Here is a 12,236-nt window from a genome sequence, read left to right on the forward strand (position 1 = left end):
AAACCCCTCTGTGCTTCAGGCACCTGATTCTGCTTCAAGCCTTTCACCCTCTCTGTCTCCCCCAGTACTCCAATGACAGACCACCGACCTGCACACCTTCTTTGCATCAGGGCTCTGCCCACTCAGATCTTCCTCACAGCCCTGAGTGTCCCAGACACATACCTTCATTTCCCCTTCCCAAACACAGAACCACAAGCAAGAGTAAAAATTCTTTACTTCCACTTGTTTTTAATTATCATTTTTGGCAAATATACAAAAACGAGGAATGACTGTGGCTGGTAAACTGTCACAGTCTGAGACGGCACACCTTAAAATGCTCTACCCCAGAGGATGCTTACACGAACGTGTAACTGAAGCATTCATTTGGAAAGACACCAGATCAGCCTGTGCTGAAGTAAACCACCACTGTTGAACTGACTGGATTTGGTTCGGAGAGCACCCTGTTGGCATTTCTCACATGATTGTTGCCATTTTTTTGCTGCCTGGCCTCCTGATCTGGGGATGTGGGATGGGGAGTGCACAGGGGACACGAGCACAGCTGTGTGGACAGCAGGGTGATTGAGGGGTGCGGGACAGCCCCTGCCACAAAGCCAACTGCAGCAGAGGACCCCTTGTGTTCTGCACATATTCTAGTGAAATCTTGTGTGAAGCACGTGCAGATTTTGATGGAGTTGCTTGTGGAATTTTTCATCGTCTGGTGCTTCTGAAAGTAGAGAAGAAGCAGTAATTTCGTATGGACAGAAGGTAGGCTTGAACACAGGCAGCACATTGCAGAGGAGTGAGCTAGTCTTTCATTGAGCTTGGCTAGCAGCAGACTTTTCGTCTGTGATATGTCTTTGCTGCTGACACGTTTAAACTCTTAGAAAATCTTCCTTACTCTGAGGCAAGGAGTGACGGAGACCAGGAACAGAAGTTGAAAGATAAAATATATTAGAGAGTTCTGCAGTCTTCTCCCTTGCTGCATCCACCTTTATTGGTCACAGGAGGTTACAGCTTTACTCAGGCAGTTCTTGCCAGAACCTATAGCATTGTGATTTACATTCAGCCTAGTTTTAGAGAGGGACTTTTCTGCAGCAAGCATATATGGACATTTTCTCCTCTGATGCCATCACAGAACAAATAAGATTGTGTCTTGTCTTAGCTCCAAGGATTACTCACACAGCAAAAGAAGGGTTTTACCTCAGCCAGGAGACATTTAGACAGCAGAACAAGGGGCAAAGAAGGTACAAGAAGTGTGTGACATTCGTGTGTCACATTTTCTGAGGGACTAAAGCAATATGGGAGAGGTAGTGGGAAAGCTTCGGGTCCCCAGTGGCACAGGGAGAATGGAGCAGGAGACGAGTGAATGCAGTTTCATAGAGTACTTCAGGACAAGGCTGAGGATGTTGAGCCTTCAGTATGCAATTCTACTCCAGTAGAACATGGTTCCGAGGAGGACGCAGAACTGAAAAGACAAGACTACTGAGTTTCTCTTCTCATTCCTTCCCCACACCTCTCCCCCCAGTCCCACGTAATCCTACTGATAGGAGAGGGCAACAGAAATTCTTGATAAGGAAAGTTCATTCAGGAACAGGGAGCTTAAAGCTTTTTTATCTGCGCCGAGACTTCACAGTGCAGAAAGATGTGTGCAGACATAACTATTTGACTGGATCACTCAGCTCACTGGGGATTATCTGTCACGAAACTGCTGAACCCTAAGTATTTGAAACACTTTTGCAAAGTCTTCGAACTAGAAATGGAATTATCTGTCACGATTACAGTTTAGATGATCCAATACCCTCCAAAAGCAAGAATCTGAAAGCTGTTTGCTGTGCTGTATTTCTGAGATTGCAGCAGGACACAGCAGGCCAAAAGGCCATCTAGCTCTTTGAACGTGGAAGCCAGGGATGGTAGGAAACTTTTGTATGTAGCCCTGTTAGTGGAGCAGGCTACAAGCACATTGGTGATTAATAAATATCATCTTCAGATGCTTTTCAGCCCTGTCATCCACCTCCACCCAAGTGGGTGTGGAATAGTTAGGAAAGAGAAGAGGAAATAAAAACAAATAGTAAGTACTCACAGTCCAGCAGAGGATGGCAAAACCAAACCAGGCAACACCCCAGGCTTGCCTGTTCAGTGGCCCAGAAATAGCATCGTAACAACCCTGTAAGGCAACCATGCATGAATCAACACAAGCTTTGAGCTTCTGTTGCTCAGCTACAAGCTCATCCACCTCCAAGAGAGAGTAAAGTGGCATGATCCTCTCCTATTGTTATTTGAGTAATTCAAAAAGACAGGCCAGAACTACACTGGTTATTGACAACTTGCAGATAACCTGCACATTTCTAGCTCCAAATACAAAGCAGACCCATCTTAAACACTTCAAGGACAATTTTCTGCGCTATCCACTTGCCAAACACAAGGACAGTCAACACAGAGCTGGACTCCAGAATCCAAAAGGTGTAGGCAAGTTTGGAAACCCGAACATCTTCTAGAAATGCTTGTTAGTGGAGAACTTCATGCCCGTGACCCAGGAGTCTGTCCGAACAGGAAAAGCTGGTTAACTGTAAAGTTCAACAAGTGATGTGTTCAGTAAATGGATCTCGCTGTAGGAAACACTTCTCAGAGATGCCCTACTATTCATTTCCTGGGGCACAGTGCCAGAGGACAGCCCCTTCTTCCTCTCTTGCCATCTGTTCTCCATTACTTTTGACAGCTGCCTAGAGAAGGAGAACTGCTGTCTTGCTCACTCATGCATGCACACATCTTTGGGCAATGCTTGATTTAGCTGGTGACCACCTGCAGTATGAGGTACTGCTTTATATTGGTAGCATTAGAATAGTTTTCTTCCAATTCATACATTGACTACTGTGTTAAGTTTTGGTCTCCATACTATGAGAAAGACATTGAGGCACCGAAGTGTGTCCAGAGAAGGTCAACAAAGCTGTGAACGATCTGGAGTACAAATCTTATGGGGATTGACTGAGGGAGCTGGGATTGTTCAGTTTGGAGAAAAGGAGGCTCAGGGGAGACCTTATCACTCTCTACAACTACCTGAAAGGAGGTTGTAGTGAGGTTTGGGTTGGCTTCTTCTCCTGGGTAACAGCGATTGGACAAGAGGGAATGGTTTCAAGTTGTACCAGGGGAGATTCAGATTGAATATTAGGAAACATTTCTTCTCAGAAAGAGTGGTGAGGCAGTGGCACGGCTGCCCAGGGAAGTAGTGGAGTCACCATCACTGGAGGTGTTCAGAAACTGTGTAGATGTGGCTCTGAGGGACATAGCATAGTGGGTATGGTGGTGATGGGTTGGCAGTTGGACTTGATGATTTTAGAGGTCTTTTCCAACCTTAATGATTCTGTAATTATTACTAATAGTCAGAAAAGCCTTTACCACAGTCTGTGCTGTATTCTACATGGTCAGGAACCTACAAGCACTGCTTCTTCTTCAGAAAGCTTTTGGACACCTGTAGCTTACAGCAGAGGAGGAAGGCTATTCCCTATTTCCTTCCCATCCAGCAAGGCACTTTCGATCAACACATATTAACTGGAAAAAAACAGAGAAAATCTTACATTGCTGTTATAGAAGCCAGGGACTCCAAGCTTGCAGCCATCAAGATTGATGGGTTCACTTCGGGTGTTCATGACACAGCAGTTGTGTGGCCAAGGATAGTCAGCGTCGTTGTGTGTCATCCGAAAAGCAGATGTGTACTCCTGCCAGTCCAAGGGCCCATGCACCCCGCAGCACTGGTTCTGTGGGGTGAGAGAAGGAAACGGTCTTCATGGGCCAGGATCACAGCCCTGCATGAGGCTGGCCCCTACACATGGTTAGGCATTAACCACAGATTTATGGGAGAGATTTTTGGAGTGCTTGTCTTTGTCAGTCTGCCATCTGATAAACAAGCAAAATGGGGAGTGTGTCAGGACTTTGTCTAAGGTTCAAGGCAGATGCTATCCTTTTCATTACTGAGTGGCTCTGGGGAGGATTTGAAATTCCAGAACCGCAGAGCATTTAGTAATTAGTGATACTATTCAGTGTTATTATTACCTGGAGCATGAGATTATCCCATGTCTTTGTGACCCCTTCAGTCATCTGTTTGTCATTGTTATTGTCTGTATCTGACTTCATATACCTCTCCAGCATTTGCTTCAGGAAGAGGTTTGGAGTAAGCTGCAGGAGAAAACAAATAAACAAACAACAACAACAACAACAAAACACACCATAAGAGAATGAAGGAACTATGTAAATAAATGGCCATGAAAAGCAAATATGTGGGTGGGTTTGCTTGCTCCAGTATCCAGCTAGAGAACAGGAATGCTGTTCCCCCCACCACTCCCAGTTTTACACAGAGGAGGATAAAGAGCAAGATTTAAGGGGCAGGAGCAACAAAAACACAGAGCATGACTCTTAAGCTCGCCCTTCCAGATGTCAGATCAAAGGAGATGTGCAGAAGCTATGGGTTACGTTTGATGTTGCTTGGAACTGAGAGGCCTCAGGTCATTTTCCCCACCAATACCTGCAATAAGCCATGTCATCTTTCCCTCACTAGAAACACTGCCTGTTGCGATGCTGAAGGTTTGTATGAGAGATTAATCAGCCTGTAGCTGAAAGACTAAACACTGCATTGATGATTCAGCTAACCCGCACCTTTATTTCGTTAGCTGCAAGGTTATAAACATTTTGGAGTGTCAAAAATAACAAAACTCTGCTCAAAAGAACAAAGATAATTCCTTCATCAGAATGAATGTTGGAGACTTTCCTTCTGGGGTTTTACTGTAACTCAGCAGTGGTCCTCTGAACTTGTAGCACCACACAGGCCATTTACTCCACTAAACAGGAAGCAGCATGCCACAAAGCTGCAACATATTCCAGTGCAGTTGCATGAAGACATGAGAAAAGCAATACTCACAAAGTCTCGGTGAGTTGCTGCCGTGATGCAAGAAGCCATTTCAAATGCATAAGTGATCAGCATCAGAATAATATACTGTTGGATAGAGAGAGTAGAGTTAGCTATCAGAGAAAAAATTAAGCAGAATTGTACTCCATCTCACAGACATGATATCATCAGAAACTTGTTGAATGGCATTAATCCTACCCTACCCTTATGGATGATACTTTGCCTGATATACCCAAGATTAACATCAGCCAATTTCTTTGCTGCATCTCACTGGCAAGTTATTCTTCTGTTTGCAAGCTGGAAGCTTCTCAGCAAGAAGCTAGTCAGTCCTAGAAGGAGAGGCTGTACTTCAGGGAAAGAGAAGGTGCAATTTAATGTGTTGTTCAGATCCTCCTGACTTTGCATCGTCAGATTTCTTCAGCACTCATGCTTTGTAAGGAAAGAATCACAGAATCACAGAACCACAGAATGGCCTTGGTTGGAAGGGACCTCAAGGATCATGAATCTCCAACCCCTCTGCCACAGGCAGGGCCACCAACGTCCTAATAGTAACCTAATAGTAGACCAGGCTGCCCGGGACCCCATCCAACTTGACCTTGAACACCTCCAGGGATGGGGCATCTACAACCTCTCTGGGCAGCCTGTGCCAGCACCTCACCACTCTCTTGGCAAAGAACTTCCCCCTGATATCCAACCTAAATCTTCCCTCCCTCAACTTAAAACTATTTCCCCTTGTCCTGCTGTTATCTACCCTTTCAAAGAAAGAACCTTCATGAAAACTGGTCCTCAAGACCACCACTCGCAGTTTGTTTCACTGCTTCTCTTCCCTTCTCAGCACAACCCCTTTCGGTCTTTTCTGTATTCCCTTTACAGTTCTCATGCCTCCATACACTCCTACTCTTCAAAATGTTTTTCCCAGATTCGAGGCATTTGTTTTCTTCTTTCACCAGCTTCTGCCCTGTACCACAGCCTTGGGTTTCAGTCAAGACATCAACATTCAGAGTTAAGGAAATTCTCTTCCATCACTTGTTGCTGGTGAATTTCCTGGCACAAGAGCTCAGATCTCTGTCTCCTCTTTAAAACAGACACCCTGCCACCCTACATTAAGCCAAGATAGAGCTGATTGCAGAGTTTTCAACTCTACCCTCCCTTAATGCACACACCAATTAAGTTTCACTACTGTCAACCTAAAGGACTGAGTAAGAAATTGTAGAGGTTTGTTTACATCTTAACATTGTTCTTGGCTTATTCAAAGCTATCTATCCTCATCCCTGCAATTTCTGTTTGCTTGCTGATGCATAATGTCAGCTGCACCCATTTTTGGTATACTAACGCATACTAATGCCTTGTAAAGAAGTCATTACTTATCAGCTCCTAAACTAAATGGTACATGACAGCTGAAAGACAGTACAGAGAAACTAGAATCTAAACCACATCCCAGCTGCATCTAATTGCACAAGTGCTTCTGCAGTGCTTCAGGGCCAGGTCAGGGTCAGGACACGTGGTTTAAACCTTCATTGTGGTTATCGCTATTAATTCCTCCACCCTAGTTTGGGAGCTTCTCATGCATGTGTCCTCACAGATATCGCCTTGTGGGAGAACACAGCCAGAAAGAAGAAGAACCTTTGGCTTCTCTTCACTAACAAAAGTTGTCTTTGGTTGGTTGGTAAATACCAAGACAAGCAGGGAAAAGTAGCCAATATTTTTTAAGGTTGGCAGGAATCAGTGGGCAAACATTGCTACACTTACCACCAGTAGCAAAGTCTTGCTGGACTTCATGACTCCAACGATGCCGAGGATAGACAGAGCAAGGAGTGCAAAGCCAACAAAGATACCTATCCAGGCCGCAGCATAGATGTCATTGTTTTCTGTGGCTTCCAGCAATGGGTAGAGACCGTGGGGATCCGACACGAAGAAGATGCATTCTGCTGTCAGGGCAATACCGCACATCTGAGAAGCACAAATCAGGGAAAACTATTAAACTGAGGGAAATAACAGAGTCATGAAAGGAAGACTGCACTCATTCTATTCAGCCTCAACTCCTCCTCAACTCCTCCTCTGCCCAACTCTGCAACCCCTTTTATTACTCCTTAACACAAGAACTGCAAGCAAAACTCACCCAGCCTGGACCTCAAAAGTCAGGCCTGGAACTTGAGGATGTTAAGAAAAAAATAACGCAAACCTTCCTGTCACTATATGGAAGGAGTTGGCTGGAAAGGTGTTCTTCAGCAGCAAGGGCTGTTCTTCTTGATCCTTGTGGATCAATCCCTGCCATCCCCTCCCAACTGACCTGCCAGCACAGCTCTCCTTTATTCCTCGCCTCATGCTGCATTGCTCTTTTTAATGGTGGTATTCACATGTGAAAGGGGATTTCTTGGCTAGGAAGCGTTAAGAAGTGTCATATTGTAAGGAAGCTACCACCCATCCACGTCCCACTTCACTTACCCCAATGACCACATTCCCCAGGATTAATAGACCCTGACAGATGCGTATGCCATTGTCAGTTTTTGCCATCTTTAGACCTTCATGCAAACTGGGAAAAAATCAAAGACAGTCATCGGTTAGATTGGTCCAACAGGCTTCATTTAGAAACAGAAATTACCCATGAGGAGAGGATCGACAGAATCCATCTGTCTGTACTCCTCCCACTCCTTGCTTCATGGTAGTTTTAAAGGAAAAATCTCCCCAGGCATGAAGCTAATAACTGAAATGCTCCCTGATAGTTGAGCTACGCAAGAGTGGGATGACTGTGCACAGACAGTGGCTTCAACTCGCTTTTGGGTTGGTTTTTTCCATGACACACAGCACCCGTGCAGACCCCCAGCACAAGCACAGCTCATGGTGACACATTTCCATCTGGCTGGAAACAACAGCTACTGGGATGAACACCAAAAGCAGTCAATTTCCTCACCTCACTTCTCCTTCAAAGAAGCCAGATTTATTCCAGGGCATATCACACATCTTATTGGCCGTTCCCTTTTGGCCAGCACTAGCGTGGAACCAAATATAACCACAGAGATAGTGCTGTATCCCACACACATACCTATAGCACAGGGCTTGGCATCACCTTACTAAGGGTATATCCCTCTTTTCCCCCCATGCCAAGAACTGAAGCTGGGGCCCCCATTCCCAGTCAAGTATAAGGGACAGTGCTGCTTAGGCTGCAGCTGGCTTGTTGGAGATGGGCCAAATAGCATTCCCACCAAATTCCTGAGAACATTATATCCTGCAAGGCTGGGCCCAGGCACTCCACCTTGAAGTCAGCTCCCTCCAGGGAGAGTGGCATAAAGGCATTATTCTGAGGTGTGAGACCTCTTGGAGAAATGAGCCCAAATTCCAGAGCCAATGAAGCCCTTCCTTCAAAGGGACAGAGCATGTGTGTGCATGGCAGGGAAGAACTCCAATCCAATGGCCACATGTTCTCCAGATCCTGTCAAACCTGAGACAAGCACTTGTCCTCTACGTATCTGAAAGCTGTAGAGGCTACAGCCTAAATCCTTGCACACGCTCCAGAGATTTTAGAAAAGCCTTTAGTTATTGCTGGCTAAGGGTCATCACAAGTCAGGGGGCGGTCAGAAAAGCAAGGATATCTTCCTAATCTGAACGCAGGTGCATGAAATCTATCACATGAAAAACTGGGTCTGCTCCAGCTGCCATGCAGAGAGCTGGGTTCTCTCGTGTTGCACCATAATAGATCAGATCACCTGTGATTAACAAAGCCACAGTCCTTTCCTTAGCATTACAGAAACTTCTTTTTCCTACCTTTCTCTCTTACGGGCACTCCTGCAGTGTAACAGCAGCACTCAGACCAAAAGGACGCCAGACCTGGTTTGCTCTTGGCTGCCCAAGGGCACAACTCAGCCTTTTTTTTGATAATTAATATGAAGACTCTTGCACATGAACTCCCCACCCAGCTCACATGCTTCCCACAATTTGGATTTCCTCCCCTTTCTTGTAACCAGGACTTGGCTTGCTCTTGCCTCTCCTTGAGCAGGTATTACTATAGGCACACCAGTCTGAGAAAGAGGGCTTGATCTGAAAGCCTCTGTGGGGCTGGTTACATAAAGCAATGCACAGAGAATAGGAAATGGAAAAAGGACAGAAGAGCCTTTATCGTGGACCTAAAAATGAGCGGTGCAGTGGAAATCCCTATTCCACTCCCTTCTCCATTTAGAAGGACCAATATCAGCATTGGGATAGAGGGCTGGGGAGGGGCTCCAAGGCCATCACAACAGCTGGATCTGATGACAGCTGAGAGCCAGCTCTTCAACACAACCCAAAAAAGAAGCTGCAGGAGATCTGGGGCTTCCCAGCCCCTTACGCCTCAGAGGTAAGCTGCATTAAGCCAAAGCACTTGGGGCAGGTGAATGAATACTGAGGCACAAAACCAGCCTCTGAGCTTGCCTCACACAGAGGCATGACTCACAGCCACCTACCCAGAGTGACACAGGGAGGCAGTCCCTGCTCCCAGAGAGACAGGCACCAGCAGCTTGTGCCTGAGGACAGAAACAATTTTGGAAGTAGGGAAGCCTTCTGCGTGGGCTGGTTAAGGTTAGTTTTACAGCCCAAACAGTTTCCTGGAGCTGCAGGCAGATGTTACTTCCACGGACGGAGAGCTTTCTCAACCTCTCCTCCCTCCTTCCGCTCACGGTGGCTTGCAGCAGGTCTGTGGGAGCCAAAAAGCAAGCTCCTTTCTGCAAAGGCTGGCTCCTGCCCCTGAGTTATAGGTGACCAACCCTACACAGGGTCACTGCTGGCACCAGTGCTTTGATTCAGGGGCGATTCAGTCTTTGGTGTAACCCTAGCACCCATTGGCCTGATTGAACTTTTGAAGCTTCTGCATCCTATTTTTACAGGTTGAAAATGGATTTCAATAGCCTTACAGATGAATGTTCCTTGCTTTAGTCTGGTCTCACTCCTATAGCTAAAAAGGCCTATGAATAAGAATTGGCTTGGCACTGCCTCATGCAGAAGCAGGCTGTGTTCTGATTGCCTTGTGTTTTGTGCCAGCTGTGGTGGGATCACAAAACTGTAGCCAAGAGACATCCAAAAACACACCTGTAGGCATCTGTGGTTTCTACAAAGTGCCAACACTCACCCCAGCACTTGTGAAGCATGAGGTACTGCCCTCCCTGCCACCGGATGTATACAGTTTCCCTCCTTGGAGATACCCAAAACCTATGTGGACATGATCCTAAGCAGCCTACTTTGGGTGGAGCAGACTTTCAGTGATCCCTTCCACCCTCAACCATGCTGTGATCAACTCAGCACTGCATATCCCTCTCCCCAACGTCTGCGGAGGCCTTCACCACCACTGCTCTGCTATCAGTGGGAGGCCAGAGGGAGGACATCTTACTCCCACCACAGGCAGCAGTTGGGGTGCTCAAGCTGTCGCCCACCATCATGAGCACAGCAGTACAGGGGCTGGGACAGAATGGTACATCTGGAGAGCAGCACAAGGAGAGATGGCTGGGCTCAGGAGAGCTGTGCCTCACTCCCTGCTCCCACCCCGCTTTTCAGCATGCCTGTGCACAGCGTGGCATTCTTCTCCCCTGGCGTAAGGAAATGCGGACAAGGGGCCCATTTGTGCAACTCCCCATGGGCTCTGCAGCCTCCAGACGCCTCAGTGGAAAGGCTTGGAGCCATCTAAGTGCAACCAAACAAATACAGCCTTTCAGCAACTGAAACCTCGGCCTTGCCCAGGGGCCCTGCCCTGCCCTTCACCCCATCCAGCCACCTCTCCTCCTATCCCTCGGGCTTTCCTGGCCCCAAGGGACAGACTGTCCCTACAAGCACGATAAGTGACGGTGCCAGGGGAGGGAATTTGGCAAGGTGGATGTACAGGCTGTACAGGTGCCATGGGACAAGACGCCCTGGTCAAGGCACAGGCCCCAAACACAGACCCCCTTCACAATCCCAAACCACGATGAGCTTCCACGCAGCAAGGCTTGAGTAAACAAAATTCACTGTTATCGTTGTTAATGCAATTAAATAACTTATCGATTAATTCTTGGACCCTGCTTGCATAAAGGCGGATATTTGCTGGTGTCGATTGGCCATCTATTTATCCTGAGGCGAACACCTCCAGCACACATACTCTCCTCTGCTATCATTGCCCCACCTGCCAGCAGCACACAGTCACCCTGGGCAAAGAGCAGTGTGGTCACCAGGATCCAACCACACTGAGAAAGGGAAGAGCCAGCCGGTCGTTTTACACTACCAGGGGAGAAATGTAAAGCAAAAACAAAGCTCAGCATCAAGCAGGGGTCAGAGACTAATTAAGTTTCCTTTTGAGAGAGATTGCTATGAAACGAAGCCTCTGTGAACAGAGAGGCGGCTGGTAAATCATCAGGCATAATTACCTCAGATATAGAGCTGGGAGGCAGTTTTTTCCTCTCTCCCTCATTAGTTCAGCAGAACCAAAACAAGAGATATTTTTTCTTGCCTTTCCTATTTTCATAAGTGAGGGGGATTTGTCTTTCTCAACGGTGATTCTTTTCGTTACTCAAATATGTTGGCAACAGATCTAATTTTCCTGTCCCCTCCTCCCCAGTCTTTGGGAGAAAAAAATACGAAACAAATTAAAACAGCCATACGGAAGGCAGTTTGCAGCAGAAGGAAAAAATCAACTCTTAACAATCTTAGGCAGTTAACCTTATCCAGGTAGCAGCCTCCCTCGTACTAAACACAGCCCAGAGACTCCAATAGAAATCATTTAACATAAAAACCTCTTTTTCTCGTACCAGATGCTTTTCGCTTGTCTGTCTGAAGAGGAAGATGTTGACCAAAGCCAGGTACTCACCCTTCCCTGCTGGTGATGCAGAAACCAGACCCACCTGTCCGGCTGGCGAATCCCCCAAGAAGCCCCTTTCCCCCTCCTCGGCTGGTCTTTAAGGAGCCTGGGTTGCTGGAGAAGAGCGCTGTGTGATTGGTAGGGTGCCCATCACATGAGGAACAGTCTTTTTTTTTTTCTAGCCAAACCTGTTCCCCAGTTCTTGTGGGACCAGAGGGTGTCTCTGTGATTCTTAGATTGTATTGGAATGTTGCTGTGCCAAAAACAGAAAGCTTAAAGAATTTCACTCATTGTACTCTCAAAAAGGTGGACGAGTGACTCACCCGCATGAGATACTTGAGCTTTAAAGAGGATAGGCAAATTCGAAGGGTGTAAATCTAAATATTAGCATTGCTGAACTGTTGTTTGAACAGAGTGTAAAAAGAATGCGTGGATGAGAAAAGAGAGAAATTAATATTGGTGTTTTCATTTAATAGCGTTGCATGGGAAAAAACTTGAAAAATACGGTAGTTTGGGTTGGAACCACTGTGACGTTCTTTAGCTTGGGATAATTTTTTAGAAACAAAT

At 46.5% G+C, this 12,236-nt stretch overlaps 1 protein-coding gene across 4 annotated transcripts; it reads right to left on the minus strand.

Annotated features, from left to right (window-relative positions):
• Positions 1 to 208: 208 nt before the first annotated feature.
• Positions 209 to 11,744, minus strand: UPK1B (uroplakin 1B). 4 transcript variants are annotated; one of them, XM_015294692.4, is made up of 8 exons: positions 11,713 to 11,744; positions 7,322 to 7,409; positions 6,626 to 6,826; positions 4,889 to 4,963; positions 4,027 to 4,149; positions 3,552 to 3,731; positions 2,060 to 2,143; positions 209 to 1,444 (listed from the first exon to the last, which is right to left on the minus strand). In XM_015294692.4, the coding sequence occupies exons 2-8, from the start codon at positions 7,388 to 7,390 to the stop codon at positions 1,394 to 1,396; spliced, it is 783 nt and encodes a 260-aa protein (XP_015150178.1). In that variant the 5' UTR covers positions 7,391 to 7,409; positions 11,713 to 11,744; the 3' UTR covers positions 209 to 1,393. The 4 variants fall into 4 exon arrangements, with proteins under 4 accessions (XP_015150178.1, XP_015150170.1, XP_046760667.1 ...); XM_015294684.4 differs by having other exon boundaries at positions 11,679 to 11,744; XM_046904711.1 differs by having other exon boundaries at positions 11,620 to 11,744.
• Positions 11,745 to 12,236: the final 492 nt, after the last annotated feature.

Source organism: Gallus gallus, chromosome 1 (genome assembly GCF_016699485.2).
Source record: "Gallus gallus isolate bGalGal1 chromosome 1, bGalGal1.mat.broiler.GRCg7b, whole genome shotgun sequence".
Lineage (NCBI taxonomy): Eukaryota > Metazoa > Chordata > Aves > Galliformes > Phasianidae > Gallus > Gallus gallus.